This window comes from Musca autumnalis, unplaced genomic scaffold (genome assembly GCF_047663935.1).
Source record: "Musca autumnalis isolate F117 unplaced genomic scaffold, ASM4766393v1 scaffold_5, whole genome shotgun sequence".
In the NCBI taxonomy this organism is placed as follows: Eukaryota; Metazoa; Arthropoda; class Insecta; order Diptera; family Muscidae; genus Musca; species Musca autumnalis.
This window is the reverse complement of record NW_027412088.1, coordinates 193,827,147-193,844,809: the sequence shown is the minus strand read 5'-3', so window position 1 is coordinate 193,844,809 and position 17,663 is coordinate 193,827,147. Positions and strand designations below refer to the sequence as shown.

Sequence of the window (17,663 nt, the reverse complement as noted above, 5' to 3'; positions counted from 1 at the left end):
GAATAACCGAATTGAGGCAAACTTTGCTATTGGTAATATTACTTTCAGGCATAGATCGAGTTCTAATATGGACTATATCTGTCCACTCATTTGAGTATCTCCCACACAAAATTTGGAAAAAGTATAGTTTAACAACTCTTCTCTGTAATGCGATTCTCCAACACATTTTTTGAGTTACCGACAAAAATCGGTAACATTAAAACGCAAAATTATGAATGAAAAGTTCAAATAAAAGTTGACAACATTGTTGCTATCGGTAGAACTCTACGACTACTTTTTATTGGTCGCTAACTTACCGAATAATATCGTTAACTACCGAAATTTTAAGCATTTTAATTTTACCGACATTTGTCGGTAACTCAAAAAATGAGTTAGAGAATCGCACTACTGATCTTATTAGTTTGTGACGCAGCAGGTTGCACTTGCGGCCCCTGTTACGACGTAGTATTTTTTTTTTCGTGGGAAAGTCCATACTTCCTGAGATAATGACCCAAAAAGGTCCAGAAAATCCTACCGGCACCATCTAAACTGGCTTATGTGTAAAATAACCCTTTAAGAGAGAAATCGATTTAGATCAAACTTTGTAAATTGAAAAGTCAAATTGTAATATATTTAAATTCAATTCATGGCACAATTAACCAGGTAGTGGCATCGTAAAATTTTGAATTTGTTATGTCAAAACTTTCTTTATGTTGTTGGGAATATTACAACAAACATAATTTTTTTATAAAGGGATTTGACGTTTCATGTTCAATCAGCTGGTGTGAGACCACTACCTGGTAGTTCTGCCATGATTCAATTGTAATATATAAAATTAAGTACAACATATTTAATTATGTAGTCTGTAAGGAAAATATCCATAGACTAATAAAGAAAAAAATATTTCCTACAGATTTGTATTAGGTCCAAATATGTACTACATCGGATCACTCCTATGGGTACACCCTACCCAAAGTTTGAAAAAAATGCACTCGCCTTTCCATCCTGGAAAATTTGCCCAACAGCTAAAAACCCTACAGAAGTATTGTGTTAACTTTTTTTCTTCGGGTACGTGGCTGAGGGTATATCTCTGTCGGCTCAGCTGACTGATACTTTCTTACTTGTTAATACTACGTCAATCCCACGGCAGCGGGTTCTTTTGTACCGGATTGACCCGAAACCATAGTGTTTCGGCCAGCGGCTGCCATCCCAGCATCAAACCTGTGCTTTACGTATGTTTCTATGCTGCTACAACAACAGCCCATATACGTTAACGTGCCTACAACAACAATACTCGTACTCTTTATTCTCATATGTCGTTGTTTAGAAAAAGAAAGACTTTCTCAGAGAGACTAATGCACAAAATATTTTGAGCACCACCGCTGTAAACACATCCAACGTTTGGGTAAAATTTTGCGTTTGGCATTGGCGTTCGAAAATTTCTCTTGTTCTATTCCCAGCAAAAAATTTTGGAAGTTGTGCATGTGGAGTTATGATTTCACAATATCCTTCGATGTAGTCCACACGGAGTTATGAAAAATGCACTCCGTTGGATACAATTTATAAGCAGTTACTTTAGAGATCCCTACAAAAAAACAGTTGGTTGATCCCTACCCGCCGCTGGCGAAATCATTTATTCCAAAAATAAGAGGGAGTGTATACATTTCTAAGGCCCATTATTACATCCTTTCTGTAGTTAAATTTAGGCCGGTATCGGACAGATAACCCGTTTTTTGTTCTTACATGTTTTCTTTAATAATAAGCGCCAGAAAAATTGAAAGAAACTTTGTGTTCCTTTTAAAACTTAAAATGCGCCCGAGAGTATGCTGCACCAAAAGCAAGAACAAATTGTCAGCAAATTCAAATCAACCAATCAGATTTGAGTAAATTTATGTATACAGACTTTTTTGCTTGATATTGCTATATTTTTACAAAATTTAACATTTATAGCTCTGTTCCTTTACGTACAAGAATCTTCTAGTTTTACCACTTTTTACTCGAAAAGCGTTTCTTTAGACCGTGTTTAGACATTCAAACTGGAAAGAAAATTTTTCTTCTCAATTTCTTTTAAAATTTCCTTGTTGTTTAGACACGCAAATCATGTTTGTGTCAATTTTATAATTTTTCTTATTCTTCTTCACACTCATTTTCTCATTGCGCTATTCAAAAACAAAGCCAAGGCAAAATAAACAATTAATTATGTATTAAAGGAACCCTTGAATTGCATTTTAATTTTGAAATTTCCATTTATTTCGAATTGTTTTTGCTTAAAAAAATAGTTTTTCCTCCAAAAGTTTTTTTCAATTGTCTTCGCTGTTGTTTGTTTCTCGACAGAGAAAATAAAATGAAAGAAAATGCAAAAACATATCTGCAGCCAACTTCTGGTTGTATACGAAGAAAAACGAAACAAAACAGAATTTGCCAGTACAGAGGTGTGTGTACCCCCTCTAAGTCCCAATTTACATTAGGCGAGTTTACTTGCGGCAATTGTCAGTTTGTAGGTGAGAGAGGGTGCTGAGAGGCAAAGGGTTACCGTATGCCTCACCTCTCTCTCCTACAAAATGACAATTGCCGCAAGTAAACTCGCCCAATGTAAATTGGGACTTATTCCTCTCTACTCCCTCGCCCATAAACTCAATTTTCTTCATGTGGGAGCAGTTTACAGCTTTTACTATTTTTGCCGGATTTACCATTTTCAAAAGTAAAGGAACAGACCATATTTTAAATGGAAGATATAATAACACATCCCTGGTAATGCAAACTTTATTCTTTAATTTTCTTAAAGTAAGGTATAACTAAAATGGACTTTAAAGACAAGATGTAAGAACGGGCCTAAGAATTTGTTATAAATGGTCTGTTCCTTTACTTTTGAAATTGGCAAAACCGGCAAAAGTAGTAAAAGTTGTAAACTGCCCCCCATGAAATGTATGGTGCATGGTAGAATGATAATGATTAATACAAAGAACTTTATTATATAAACACAAATTAAATAAGTTTCCAATAAATTCAATCACATTTGAGTTTACTTTCTCCGTTCTCCAATTAATCCAAGCGCATCTGATTTTGCTTCATCATCCTAAAGGTTTTTTTGTGTTGCCTTCCCATCAATAGTTCAGCTTTCGACATGGACTCCAACTTCTCTCCACACCATTAAAAATTTCCGTGTCGTGAACAACCGCAAAAATGTTCCCAACTTAAGTTTTTATTTCTTGATTTTATAACAAATTCTTAGAATTGTATACACTCCCTCTTATCTTTAGAATAAATGATTTCGCCAGCGGCGGGTAGGGATCAACCAACTGGTTTTTTTTGTAGGGATCTCTAGAGCAACTGCTTATAAATTGTATCCAACGGAGGGCATTTTTCATAACTCCATGTGGACTGCATCGAAGGATGTTGTGAAATTAACAGTCAGTTTCACTATGTCGAACGAAAAAGAAAACGGAAGAAAAACTACTCAACTCGTGTATGATTTTCAAATTTTGTAGTAGTTTAGAAGCAAAAACAAAGTGAATATTACCATGAAAAGCAAAGTTTAGGTGCTTTTCGTTCGCATTCATTTTCTTTCGACATAGTGAAACAGGCTCTATAACTCCACATGCACAACTTAACTTCCAAAATTTATTTGCTGGGTAGATATGGGAGTAATTATGGTATTCATGCAGAATGATAACACTTCAACGACAAACTGGAGTTGCCAACCATGCTATCAAAATATTTGTAGATAAAAGTTGGAAACACCATTTTATCGTTGAACTGTTATCACTTCTGCATGAATACCTTAATTATGAAGAAGGTGGAAAAAATGTGCGAGGAATGTAAACAAATCGTTTGCGAAGTGAAAATAAACCAAGTGTTTTGAAAAATTACAACCGTCACCAAAAATATAAGAAACTATTTGGAGTCTAGTATCGTGTTAGTGGATTTCATTTTGCCTAATCAAATTTTTGAATTCATCCATTCATTCAGTTCAATCATCTTTGAAAACTTGAAAACTCCAACCAAGGCATATTCATATAAGGTAAATGCATGAATTACAACAACTAACAAATTTACAAAAACAACATTTTAGTTATTGAAAATTAATTGTCAAAGATAAATATTGAATAATAGGGTCGTTCCAAAAACTTGTTCAGGAAAAACATAAATACATTTTGAAATCCTATAAAATAGAACAAATTTGGCTTATCTTTCCTTTACCGACCCACCTCAGAAAATTATGAAAAAATTACCACAGATAGTGCTTTGTATCCCGATTCCAACCATGTGTTGCTTTTGTTGCGGAAATGTATACTTCCCGAGATATGGGCCTACAAAGTTCCACAAAGGCTCTAGTCTAAAATTTTGGTCGTTAAAGGGCACCTCTCGGATCGGTCCGAAATTTTTACCATAGGTAGCCCTTGGGACCCTGATTCCAACGATATATAGCTTTCCGTGGGGAAGTCCATACTTCCCGAAATATGGGTCTTGACATTTCGGAAATTTCGTACTTTAACACCTATAGGTTGTTTATGGGCACCTCTCGGATCGGGTCGAAATTTTTACCATAGGTAGCCCTTGGGACCCTGAATACAACGATATATAATTTTCCGGGGGAAGTTCATACTTCCTGAGATATGGGTCTTGACATTTCGGAGATTTCGTACTTGTAACACCTTTATGTTGTTTATGAGCACCTCTCGGATCGGGTCGAAATTTTTACAGTAGATAGCCCTTGGCACACTGAACACAACGATATATAGCTTTCCGTGGGGAAGTCCGTACTTCCCGAGATATGGGTCTTGACTTCTTTTATCACCATTGTTTTTAAAAACTATGCAATATGGGACTCGTTTTAAAGCTCACGAAGAGTACTTTCCAATGGAATCAATAATTAATAATCGTAATTAAATTTTCTAACAATAATTTATTAAGTTATTATTGGGCTACGCGATCAAAACTCTCCTTTAAATTGAAAGTGTTCTTAAATAGCCGGCCTTCGGCGGGGGATTTAAGACTTTCTCCTATGGACAGGGACAAAAGTGGGCTACGCGATCAAAACTCTCTTTCAAATTGAAGGTGTTCTTAAGTAGCCGGCCTTCGGCCGGGGATTTAAGACTTTCTTCTATGGACAGGGACAAAAGTGGGCTACGCGATCAAAACTCTCTTTTTAAATTGAAAGTGTTCTTAAGTAGCCAGCCTTCGGTCGGGGATTTAAGACTTTCTCCTATGGACAGGGACAAAAGTGGGCTACGCGATCAAAACTCTCTTTCAAATTGAAGGTGTTCTTAAGTAGCCGGCCTTCGGCCGGGGATTTAAGACTTTCTTCTATGGACAGGGACAAAAGTGGGCTACGCGATCAAAACTCTCTTTTTAAATTGAAAGTGTTCTTAAGTAGCCAGCCTTCGGTCGGGAATTTAAGACTTTCTTCTATGGACAGGTACAAAAGTGGATTACGCGATCAAAACTCTCTTTTAAAGTGAAAGTGTTCTTAAGTAGCCGGCCTTCGCCCGGGGATTTAAGACTTTCTCCTATGGACAATGACAAAAGTGGGCGTGCATAAAAGTACTCTCTATAAGCTTTAAAGCGATGCCCATATTGCCCACGTTAGAATTGTAAAATGTCAAGACCCATATCTCGGGAAGTATGGACTTCCCTCCGGAAAATTATATATCGTTGTATTCAAGATGCCAAGGGCTATCTAGTGTAAAGATTACAGCCCGATCCGAGAGGTGTTCATAAACAACCTAAAGGTGTGAAAGTTCGAAATTTCCGAAATGTCAAGACCCATATCTCGGGGAGTATGGACTTCCCCCGGAAAATTATATATCGTTGTATTCAGGGTGCCAAGCACTATCTACTGTAAAAATTTCAGCCCGATCCGAGAGGTGCCACTAAACGATATTTAAGCCTGTATACTTCCCGTGATATAGGCCTCCAAAAATATTAAATTAAATAAAGAAAATTTTGTTCCCATTCCCGAGATTTGCACCTGTCCATAGGAGAAAGTCATAAATCCCGGCCGAAGGCCGGCTATTTAGAGAAAAATGTGTAATTTAAAAGAAAATGTTGTTCTAATTCCCGAGATTTGCACCTGTCCATAGAAGAAAGTCTTAAATCCCGGCCGAAGGCCGTCTGTTTAGTGAAAAATATTTAATTTAAAAGAAAATTTTGTTCCCGTTCCCGAGATTTGCACCTGGCCATAGGAGAAGGTCTTAAATCCCGGCCGAAGGCCGGCTATTTGGAGAAATATCTAATTTGTTAGAATAGGGTCATTGTGGATCTTCGGAGGCCCATATCTCGGGAAGTATACATTTCCGCAACAAAAGCAATACATCATTGGAATCGGGAAAAAGCACTATCTGTGGTATTTTTTTTTTATAATTTTCTGCGATGTTTTGCCAAAGTTATAGGTTAGGGCCTTTGTGGATCTTTGGAGGCCCCTAACTCGGGAAGTATACATTTCCGCAACAAATGCAATACATGGTTGGAATCGGGATAAAAAACACTATCTGTGGTATTTTTTTGATAATTTTCTGTGGTGGGTCGGTAAAGGAAAGGAGTTCCAAAAGGTGATATTTTAAGCTTTCATGATATATTGCAATAAATTTTTAAACGAGAGAAGTCCATACATTCATTTATTTAAGACTCAAGATCCACAGTTGATTTCATGAACATATTTGGGCTAAAACACCAGCCTTCGTTAATTTCTTAAAGAAAATCAATTTTAACGTTTGAATTTAACTGCAGAAAGAAGTCATTGCTGATAATCGCTGCCTAAAAACGACAACCTTTTAATAAGATACAAGGTTTGCGTACCTCTAAGACATAAGCTGTGGCAATTTTGTGACCAGGAAGCTCTAAGGGTACAACACAAATTTTAAGGACAATCAAATCGGATCTAAATGCGAAGAATTGGCAAATTTTGAATTAAAAATGTCTTCCAAAATTCAAATAAATAAACGAGTAAAAGGTCTGCCACGAGAAGAGTTAGAAAAACTATCAAAAACTGAGTTAATTGATAAAATCATTCAACTTGAGGCGTATAATTTTCAACTGAAAAATATTTTAAATAAAAAACTTGACGAGAATGATGAGGACTTGAGAGATGAACTAAAGGACCTAAGTAGAGTAAATGAACAATGCAAAATGGATGCAGAATCTGGCGCTGCTAAGAATGCTAAAGGTGTAACGGAAACTAGTACTGAGGGAGAAACATCAGAAACTACAGTTCCGAACAAAAAGAACAAAAAACGGGAGTTTGATTTCAGCAAGTAAGTTAAAGGTGGAAATGTATTGGAATAAGCAAATTATTTCTTTGTAATTTGTTTCAGATGCCACAAAAGACATGTGTTAATGAAGTTCCTTTACTTTGGCTGGGATTATCAAGGATTTGCTTGTCAGGAGGATTCCAATGCTACTATAGGTTTGTAAATGGAAACAAAGCCTACATAAGGTCGGCCATTTAGAATACTTTTTAAACAACAAGCATAATAGATTATATATTATTTTGATTTGAGACCTTTTTTTAAAATCAAAATAATGTTTTTTTTACAAAAACATAACAATCAGGTGGACTTATTGGCCGGCCTTTTATAGGCCGTTAGTGGAACTTTCAATATATTTTTTATTTTAAATAATGTATGTATATTCTTTTAGAATATCACCTGTTTAAGGCCTTAACACGAGCCTGCCTAATTGAATCGCGCAACTCTTCCAACTATCATCGTTGTGGCCGAACTGACAAAGAAGTTAGTGCCTTTTGCCAAGTGATATCAATTGATGTGCGTAGCAAATTTCCACCTGAAAAGCAATTTGATGAAGACAGTTTGAAAAATGAAATAGACTATTGTGGCCTTTTAAATCGTATATTACCCAAAAATATCCAGTGCATTGCCTGGATGCCTTTGCGTAGTCCTGTATATAGTGCACGATTTGATTGTGTCGCCCGGACATATCGTTATTATTTTCCCAAGGGAGATTTGAATATTGAGGTAAGTAATGGATTGTAATAAAGGTAATTTATTGTTGTTATTAGCGGTATTCACTCATGTTGGTAAAGTGGCATTGTAGATCTTGTACATCTTGTTAATATTGTAGATCTACAAGTGTTTACAATGCCATAACAACAAAATACATGAAAGTTTAATTTACAACAGGGTTGTTAATTTACTCGACCTAAAAGTATTGTAAACATTCCATTGTACTTTTACAAGGGTTAGATCAGCTGATTCTTGTGTCGTCACTTTGTTGTGAGTTTTATTTATGTCGGAAATTTTGTTTTTTGTTTTTTTTTTTTTTTTTGTAGAAAAAATGGGAAAAATAAAAAGAATAAAAGAATAGAGGCAAGAAAAAACAATTTTTTATGAAAAAAGTGTAATAAAACTGAAACTAAAAGATAGACTTAGGACGACGTTAAGATGCTTTGATTTGTTTACGATATTCACAAAAAAAAGACATTCACACTTCGTTGTAAAAAACCCTGGTAGATATAGTACATTAACAAGAGTTGTAAATCTACCACAATGAGTGAATACCGCTATTATTTTTTCTATAGGCCATGCAAAAAGCTTGCAAATTATTACAAATCCATGGTGATTTTCGTAATTTTTGTAAAATGGATGTCCACAATGGTGTTACAAATTACATAAGAAATTTACAATCGGCCAATGTGTTACCCTGCCCCAATGTCCAGGATGAACAGCGACAAGGATATTCAATGTATTTTTTGGAAATCAAGGCAAATGCTTTTCTGTGGCATCAAATTCGCTGCATAATGGCGGTGTTGTTATTAATTGGTCAAGAGAAAGAGGAGCCAGAGGTGATAACCGAGTTATTGGATGTGGAAAAGAATCCATGGTAAGTTGTTAAACAATTTTTTGAATAAAGTGTCTAAATGTGAATATTTCTATTCTAGTAAACCTCAATATACCCCTGCAATTGGTTTGCCATTAAATCTCTTCAAGTGTGAGTTTCGTGAAAAAACATGCCGTCGAACAGATGAAGAGCTGGCGGCAATGGAAGAAGCACCCACCGAAGAAGTTGCTTTGCCTGCTGCACAAGAAAATGTCATGGATATTGATACAACACCCGATATCTGCCCTTGGATATATAATGAGGAAAACTTACAAAAACTCATAGAAAATGTTCAAAGTGAATGGACACAGTTTAGTATAAAGTAAGTTGGAAGAGATATTAATTTTTTAAGGAATATTTTTTTCAGGCTTCTCAATAGGCGTGGATTTTTAAGGAATATTTTTTTTCAGGCTTCTCAATAGGCGTGGATTTTTAAGGAATATTTTTTCGGACTTCTCAGAAGGCATGGATTTTTTAAGGAATATTTTTTCAAGTGTGGATTTTTAAGGAATATTTCTTTCAAGCGTGGATTTTTAGGAATATTTTTTCGGGCTTATATTTTTAAGAAATACTTTTTCAGGCGTGGATTTTTAAGGAATACTTTTTTTCAGGCTTCTCAATAGGCGTGGATTTTTAAGGAATACTTTTTTCAGGCTTCTCAATATTCGTGGATTTTTAAGGAATACTTTTTTTCAGGCTTCTCAATAGGCGTGGATTTTTAAGGAATACTTTTTTTCAGGCTTCTCAATAGGCGTGGATTTTTTAAGAAATATTTTTTCCAGGCTTCTCAATAGGCGTGGATTTTTAAGGAATTTTTTTTTCAGGCTTTTCAATAGGCGGCGTGAATTTTTAAGGAATATTTTTTCCAGGCTGGATATTTTAAGGAATATTTTTCCAGGTTTCTCAATAGCCGCGGATTTTTTTCGGGATATTTTTTCCATGCTTCTCAATAGGCGTGGATTTTTTAAGAAATATTTTTCCAGCCTTTCCATTAGTCGTGAATTTTTAAGGGATATTTTTCCAGGCTTCTCAATAGGCATGCATTTTTTAAGGAATAGGCGTGCATTTTTTTAAGAAACATTTTTTTCCAGGCTTCTCAATAGACGTGGATTTTTTAAGGAGTATTTTTTCCCGGCTTCTCAATAGGCGTAGGGTTTTTAAGGAATATTTTTCCCAGGCTTCTCAATAGGCGTGGATTTTTAAGGAATATTTTTCCCAGGCTTCTCAATAGGCGTGGATTTTTAAGGAATATTTTTTTCAGGCTTCTCAATAGGCGTGGATTTTTAAGGAATACTTTTTTTCAGGCTTCTCAATAGGCGTGGATTTTTAAGGAATACTTTTTTTCAGGCTTCTCAATAGGCGTGGATTTTTAAGGAATATTTTTTCAGGCTTCTCAATAGGCGTGGATTTTTAAAGAATTTTTTTTCAGGCTTCTCAATAGGCGTGGATTTTTAAGGAATACTTTTTTTCAGGCTTCTCAATAGGCGTGGATTTTTAAGGAATACTTTTTTTCAGGCTTCTCAATAGGCGTGGATTTTTAAGGAATATTTTTTTCAGGCTTCTCAATAGGCGTGGATTTTTAAGGAATATTTTTTTCAGGCTTCTCAATAGGCGTGGATTTTTAAGGAATACTTTTCTTCAGGCTTCTCAATAGGCGTGGATTTTTAAGGAATATTTTTTTCAGGCTTCTCAATGGGCGTGGATTTTTAAGGAATACTTTTTTTCAGGCTTCTCAATAGGCGTGGATTTTTAAGGAATATTTTTTTCAGGCTTCTCAATAGGCGTGGATTTTTAAGGAATATTTTTTGCAGGCTTCTCAATAGGCGTAGATTTTTAAGGAATACTTTTTTTCAGGCTTCTCAATAGGCGTGGATTTTTAAGGAATACTTTTTTTCAGGCTTCTCAATAGGCGTGGATTTTTAAGGAATACTTTTTTCAGGCTTTTCAATATTCGTGGATTTTTAAGGAATACTTTTTTTCAGGCTTCTCAATAGGCGTGGATTTTTAAGGAATACTTTTTTCAGGCTTCTCAATATTCGTGGATTTTTAAGGAATACTTTTTTTCAGGCTTCTCAATAGGCGTGGATTTTTAAGGAATACTTTTTTTCAGGCTTCTCAGTAGGCGTGAATTTTTTAAAGAATATTTTTCCAAGCTTCTCAATCGGCGTGGATTTTTTAAGGAATATTTTTCCAAGCTTCTTAATAGGCGTGGTTTTTTTAAGGAATATTTTTTCCAACCTTCTCAATAGGCGTGAATTTTTTAAAGAATATTTTTCCAAGCTTTTCAATAGGCGTGGATTTTTTAAGGAATATTTTTCCAAGCTTCTTAATAGGCGTGTTTTTTTTTAAGGAATATTTTTTCCAACCTTCTCAATATGCGTGAATTTTTTTAAGAATATTTTTCCCAGGGTTCTCAATAGGCGTGGATTTTTTAAGGAATATTTTTTCTAGGCTTCTCAATAGGCGTGATTTTTTTAAAGAATATTTTTCCAAGCTTCTCAATAGGCGTGGATTTTTTAAGGAATATTTTTCCAACCTTCTCAATAGGCGTGAATTTTTTAAAGAATATTCTTCCCAGGGTTCTCAATAGGCGTGGATTTTTTAAGGAATATTTTTTCTAGGCTTCTCAATAGGCGTGAATTTTTTAAAGAATATTTTTCCAAGCTTCTCAATAGGCGTGGATTTTTTAAGGAATATTTTTCCAACCTTCTCAATATGCGTGAATTTTTTTAATAATATTTTTCCCAGGGTTCTCAATAGGCGTGGATTTTTTAAGGAATATTTTTTCTAGGCTTCTCAATAGGCGTGAATTTTTTAAAGAATATTTTTCCAAGCTTCTCAATAGGCGTGGATTTTTTAAGGAATATTTTTCCAACCTTCTCAATAGGCGTGAATTTTTTAAAGAATATTTTTCCAAGCTTTTCAATAGGCGTGAATTTTTTAAAGAATATTTTTTCCAAGCTTCTCAATAGGCGTGGATTTTTTTAGGAAATATTTTTTCCAGGCTTCTCAATAGGCGTAAAATTTTTTAACAAATATTTTATTTCCAGGCTTCTCAATAGGCGTAGATTTGTTAAGTATATTTTTTCCAGACTTGTCAATGGGCGGTCTTCTTTAAGGCGACCTTCTAGTCCTCTATTAGAACACCTTCCTGTTCGTCTACTGGAAGTCTTTCAAGTCGTATACTAAAAAACGTTCTTAAGGAAGGCTAAAGGTCGTCTTTAAGATGCCTACAAAGCCTGATTTTGGAAGACCAGAAGGTTTTCTTAAGGTTGCCCAAAAAGCCTTCTTCTTTTATGGAAGTCCACAATGTCGTCTGCTTATTTATAAGCTCAAAATGTTTTATATTAATTTTAAATTTTCAAATAATAATGTCTATTCTATTGTAGGTCCACTATGATCCGTAATGTTCTGCACAATTTGGAAAATCTTCTAGATGAGGAATTCAAACCTCAGGCTGTGCAATCACAAGTCCTACTACTGCAGGACGGTGTTAAACCACGGCAATATCAAAAACTTTTGACAAGGAAAAGATGTGGTAAGCCAATCAAAATTTCACAACAAATATTTGTGTTTAAAATCCGTATTTTTTTCTTGCAGAGAGTTTGGAAAATCGCATAGAACATTTTGTAAAAAAGCAACGGCTCATTGTCAACGATAGTCAGCCTAAATGATATAATAAAAATATCAAAGTTTTTGGTTAAACATTCAACGTTTTTTTAGTTTGTTTTGCAATTGAATTATAGTTTTGAAGAAATCTTAACATTTACATACATACATAAATACATGTGTAATTAATTAACATTAATAGATTTCTTTGTTAAAGTTATAACTTTTATAACAGATTTTTTTTTTTTAATTTAAAATTTTTATAATCAATGTTTTAACTCTTAATTTTTATTAGTTTCAAGAAGACATTTTTGTATTTTGTACGCTGTATATTTCTTCACTCTCTCTCTTAATTTACAATTTAATTACAATAATTAATTATTTTAATTATAAATAATTTTTTTATAATTATATTTTAATAAATGGTAAAACTAAAACTTTTACACTTAAATGTACATTATTTTGCTTTATATAATTAAATATATATTTTTTGTTTTTTTTTTTTTTTAACAAATTGATAAAATTTAACATTTATTAAACTATTAACTAACAATAATTTTAGAAATATATTTTATAGCTTAATATACTCTATTTAGTTTCAAGCTCCCATGGATTTCGCCTTTTGCAATCTGAAATATGAAAGAAAAAATTAAAAATTAATACAAATTTTAAAATTTTATAGCTAGATTTTTGTGAACTTACTTTCTCCTTAAAACCTTCAACACAATTGCTCCTTCGCGTACATTTTTGAATAAACCAATGGTTTCGGCATGGCTCATACCCTGTACAGAGGTACCATTGATTTCAATTATTTCATCGCCTTAAATAAAACAAAAAGAAAAAAATGTTAAAAAGTTATCCAAAATGATAATTTATTAAAAACGAGTAGGGAACACTTGGTTTTTCCCATGGAAGAATTAGAGGACTTTTGGCCCAATATACGTGGATTTTTTAAGGAATATTTTTTCCAGGCTTCTTAACCTCATGGCCATTTATAGGAAGAAGACCTAGTGGTCTTTTATGAGAGGACGACCTCATGGTCTTTTATGAGAAGAAGACCTCATGGTCTCATATGATAAGATCTCAATGAGAAGACCTCATTATCTTCTATAAAAATACCTCATGGTCTTCTATGAAAATACCTCATAATCTTTTTTTAAGATGACCTTATATTCCGATTTGTTTTAACTTACCCGCTTGCAATGAACCATCATCGGCTGCTTGTCCACTGGGAAATACTGTCTTTACAAATATGCCCATATTGCCCTTGGGCGAATCACGGCCACCCACAATGCTGAAACCCAACGATTTCAGACCAGGGCCCTTGAAGAATGTTACAATTTTGGGAGTACCACGGCGGGAACCTAGAGAAACAAAAAACCAATTGTTAATAACCAATGACCCACAAATTACTCCAAAGGAAATGTTAATAATTTTAAGGACATTTACCCTCACTCATTGAAGCTCTAATAACTTCGGCCATCTCCTCATCCTTTATGGTTAATTTTACTACTGGCAATGAGGGCCGATGATGTTGTAACATGGCTGGCGTTGGGGTTAAATATGAGGAAGTAGTAGAAGATGATGATGATCTATTACCAACTAAAGAGGAGATATTTAGATGTTGTTGTTGTTGATTGTGGTGGTGCTGATGTTTGGTTATTGGATTAAAATTTAAGATAGCAGAAGCTGTGCAATTTGTTTGTTTTTCCTGTTGTTGTTGGGCGGATTTTGTGGTATTACTGAGATCATGGGTTGGATCTGTGGACAATCTCACAGATTTCTGTTGTTGTTGGTGGTGGTGGTCTTGGTGGTCATTTGTGTTACCATCAATAATTTCTTGGTTATTTAAAGCAATTGTTGTTTTTGTGGTAAATGAATTAGTTTGTTGTTGCTGCTGTTTTCTAAGTGTGTTATTAGTAGTAGTGTGGGTATTATTTGTTTGTGTTGTTGTTGGTGATGTGTTTGTTGTTGTTGTGGCGGAGGAAGAATTGCTATTAGGTTGTAGGAATAAACTTAAACGCGACGAACTCAGGCGAGAGTGTGCAAAACGCAACGAACGATAATGCGAATTTGAGAGATTTACGGAATTGCGGGTATAGTGAGAACGTGTTGGAAATCCTCCCGCCGCCCCCGTTGAGGTGTTTGGGGCGGGATTACTTTCAATGCTGCTTTGACTTACTAGACTGGCTTTGCGGGTTTCTATACTCAAAGATGCGCTACGATTACCTGCTACATGCCCCTCCTTGGACGCCGAGAGTGGTGTTAGCAAAGCTGCACCCTCCGAACAACGTTTACGATTCAATAGCTGCCATTTCTCATCATCGCTTATCGTTGTCGTATGCGTTGCCAAAGACACACTCGCCGAACGATTATTATAGACAGGGGTGTATTCCGGTGTTTGATTATAAAGCAGAGGCGATAATTCCAAATTACGCTGACCTGAAGATGACCTTGCCCGTCGTCGCAAATGTTCCATTGCCGCCGCATCCATAGAGTGGCGTGGGGTAGAGCAACGCCGATGTTGCATTAAGGGCATTGATGGTGGCATACTGGACATACCACCACCACCGGATGTTGTCATATCCACTCTGGAGCTAATTGTTGAAGTACTGGCCAATGAGGATGTATCATCTTCATCTCTTTCATGGTCCAAGGCCAGTTGTAAACTATGCAAATCATAGCTATTGATGCTATCGGTACTTTGTGTCCTTTGGGTGTAGCTAAGACGTTTCCGAGCTCTAGCCAAATAATCATTACGTGTCTGGGGAGGTTGGGGGATGCTATCAGCATTAAGAGATTGCATGGAACTATACAAATCTCCTTGTTGTTGTTGCTGTTGTTTTTGTTTGTTAACATGTTGCTGCTTATTGGCCTCCGAATTTTGTTGGTGATAATGATTGGTGCTACCATCAATTTTTATTTTGGTATAGAAATCGGTTATGGTGGTCACTTCATCGTGGGCAATCACCAAATCAATACAATTATCAACAAAGCAATTGAGTAGCCGTTGAACTTCTTGGAATGACTGTATGCCCCGCAAATGACTGCCGTTTACGTTGACAATTTCATCGCCCAGACGTAAGCGGCCATCTCTGGAAAAATAAGAGGAAGAGAAAATAGATGTTAAGAGGGATTTACATATGCATATAATAGTATTATATATGAATGGAGGTCCTACAACGATCGCTCGAGAACAACGGAGAAAGATATACGATTTAATAAATAAACTTAAAAATAAATAAAAAATATTTTTTTAAAAATCTAAAAAATATGTTTTTAAATCTTTACGATTTAAAAAAAATTATTTTAAATAATTAAAAAAATTAAAAAAAAAAATATTACGATTTAAAAAATAGTGCTAAAAATAAAAAAATTAAAAACAAATTACGATTTATAAAAATAATTTTAAATGTTTTTTAAAAATAAAAAATAATTTTTTAAAAATCTAAAAAATATAAAAATATGTTTTAAAAATTTATTATTTAAAAAACTTATTAAAAAATATTTTTAAAAATTTACGATTTAAAGAAAAAACTTAAAACAATTTTTAATAATTTTAAAAATAAAATGTAATTTTTGAAAAATCTAAAAAATATTTTTTACAATATTTTATTTAATTTTCCAAAAAATACTATTTTTTAGATTTTTTGTAAATTATTTTTCTTTTTTAACATTATTTCTCTAAAAATTGTTTTTATTTTTAATATAAAAATAATTTTTAGAGAAATAATGTTAAAAAAAATTATTTACGAAAAATCTAAAAAATAGTTTTTTTTTTTTTTTTGGAAAATTACAATTTAAAAATATTATTAATTTAATTTTAAAAATAAATAAAAAATTATTTTTTAAAGATTTACAATTGAAAAAATAATTTCAAAATTAAAAAAATAAATATTTTAAGTAATAATTTTGAAAATAATTAAAATAGCTAAAATTATTTTTGAAATGAAAAAAATAATTTTTGTTATCTATAAAAAATGTCTTGTTAAAATGTCATACATTTGAAAAAAAATTACAATAAAAAATATTTCTAAAAATTTTTCGTTAAAAAAAAAAACAATATTTTATGATTTAAAAAAATGATTTTGTAAAAATAAAAAAAAATATTTGTTTAAAAATCTAACAAATATGTTTTTAAAAGTTTACGATTTAAAAAAATATTTTAAATAATTAAAAAAAATATTACGATTTAAAAAATAGTGCTAAAAATAAAAAAATTTAAAAACAAAAAAAAAAAAAATAATTTTATAAAAAATTTACGATTAAAAACTAATTTTAAAAATATAATTTTCGACAAATCTAAAAAAATATTCATAAACATTTACAAATTGAAGAATAGTTTCAATAATTTCAGTAATAGAAAAATAAACTTAAAAAACAACTGAAAAATATATTTAAAAATTTACGATTTATAAAAATAATTTTAAAACTTTTTTAAAAATAAAAAAAGTTTTTGAAAATCTAAAAAATATTTTTTAAAACATTTATTGTTTAAAAAACGTATTAAAAAATATTTTTAAAAATTTACGATTTAAAGAAAAAATTTAATACTATTTTTAATAATTTTAAAAATAAAATATCATTTTTTGAAAAACCTAAAAATAATTTTTTGAAATTTACGATTTAAAAAACTTATTAAATAAGGTTTTCGAAAACCCTATTTTTTAATTTACAAATTGAAAAAAATTGTTTTTTATCTACATAATCTTAATATTTTATTTAATATTTAAAATTTTTAAATATTTTTTTTTTGGAAAATTACAATCTAAAAATATTATTTATTTAAATTTGAAAATAAATAAAAAATCGAAAAATTTTTTTTAAAGATTTACAATTTATAAAAATAATTTTAAAACTTTTTTTAAAAATAAAAAATAATTTTTTAAAATCCTAAAAATATTTTTTTAAAAATTTATTATTTAAAAAACTTATTAAAAAATATTTTTAAAAAGTTACGATTTAAAGAAAAAAATTTAAAACTATTTTTAATAATTTTAGAAAAAAAATGTCATTTTTGAAAAATAAATTTACGATTTAAAAAACTTATTATAAAAAGTTTTCGAAAAACCTATTTTTTAATTTACAAATTAAAAAATTTTTTTTATTTATATAATCTAAATATTTTATTTAATATTAAAAATAAAAATAACTTTTAGAGAAATAATAAAATAAAAAAAAAAAAATAAAAAACATAATATAAGAAAAGAAAATAATTTACGAAAAATCTATATTTTTTT

At 32.2% G+C, this 17,663-nt stretch overlaps 2 protein-coding genes across 15 annotated transcripts in view; one reads left to right on the top strand and one right to left on the bottom strand.

Annotated features, from left to right (window-relative positions):
- Nucleotides 1–3,766: 3,766 nt before the first annotated feature.
- On the top strand, nucleotides 3,767–12,552 carry LOC141404656 (tRNA pseudouridine(38/39) synthase). Of its 2 annotated transcripts, none has more exons than XM_073988195.1 (8): nucleotides 3,767–4,000; nucleotides 6,709–7,232; nucleotides 7,293–7,384; nucleotides 7,618–7,952; nucleotides 8,516–8,817; nucleotides 8,876–9,136; nucleotides 12,204–12,352; nucleotides 12,415–12,552. In XM_073988195.1, exons 2-8 carry the CDS (start codon nucleotides 6,895–6,897, stop codon nucleotides 12,486–12,488), a joined length of 1,551 nt encoding a protein of 516 aa, XP_073844296.1. In that variant the 5' UTR covers nucleotides 3,767–4,000; nucleotides 6,709–6,894; the 3' UTR covers nucleotides 12,489–12,552. The 2 variants fall into 2 exon arrangements, with proteins under 2 accessions (XP_073844296.1, XP_073844297.1); XM_073988196.1 differs by having other exon boundaries at nucleotides 3,786–3,894.
- Nucleotides 12,508–17,663, bottom strand: part of a (arc) — a 262,222-nt gene continuing 257,066 nt past the window's right edge. For 8 of the 13 annotated variants that reach the window (XM_073988186.1, XM_073988181.1, XM_073988189.1 and 5 more), the window contains 4 exons: nucleotides 13,873–15,518; nucleotides 13,617–13,787; nucleotides 13,126–13,243; nucleotides 12,508–13,052 (listed from right to left, as the gene is read on the bottom strand). In XM_073988186.1, coding sequence (XP_073844287.1) covers nucleotides 13,022–13,052; nucleotides 13,126–13,243; nucleotides 13,617–13,787; nucleotides 13,873–15,518 — 1,966 coding nt within the window. In that variant the 3' untranslated portion in view covers nucleotides 12,508–13,021. The remainder of the gene's footprint in view (nucleotides 13,053–13,125; nucleotides 13,244–13,616; nucleotides 13,788–13,872; nucleotides 15,519–17,663) is intronic. The other 5 variants (XM_073988193.1, XM_073988194.1, XM_073988190.1 and 2 more) reach the window with 4 other exon arrangements.

Coding starts and splice junctions, on each gene's coding strand:
- LOC141404656 (XM_073988195.1), top strand. CDS start 6,895: ATGTCTTCCAAAATTCAAATAAATAAACGAGTAAAAGGTCTGCCACGA. Junction 7,233..7,292: donor CGGGAGTTTGATTTCAGCAA/GTAAGTTAAAGG, acceptor AATTTGTTTCAG/ATGCCACAAAAGACATGTGT. Junction 12,353..12,414: donor TTTGACAAGGAAAAGATGTG/GTAAGCCAATCA, acceptor TTTTTCTTGCAG/AGAGTTTGGAAAATCGCATA.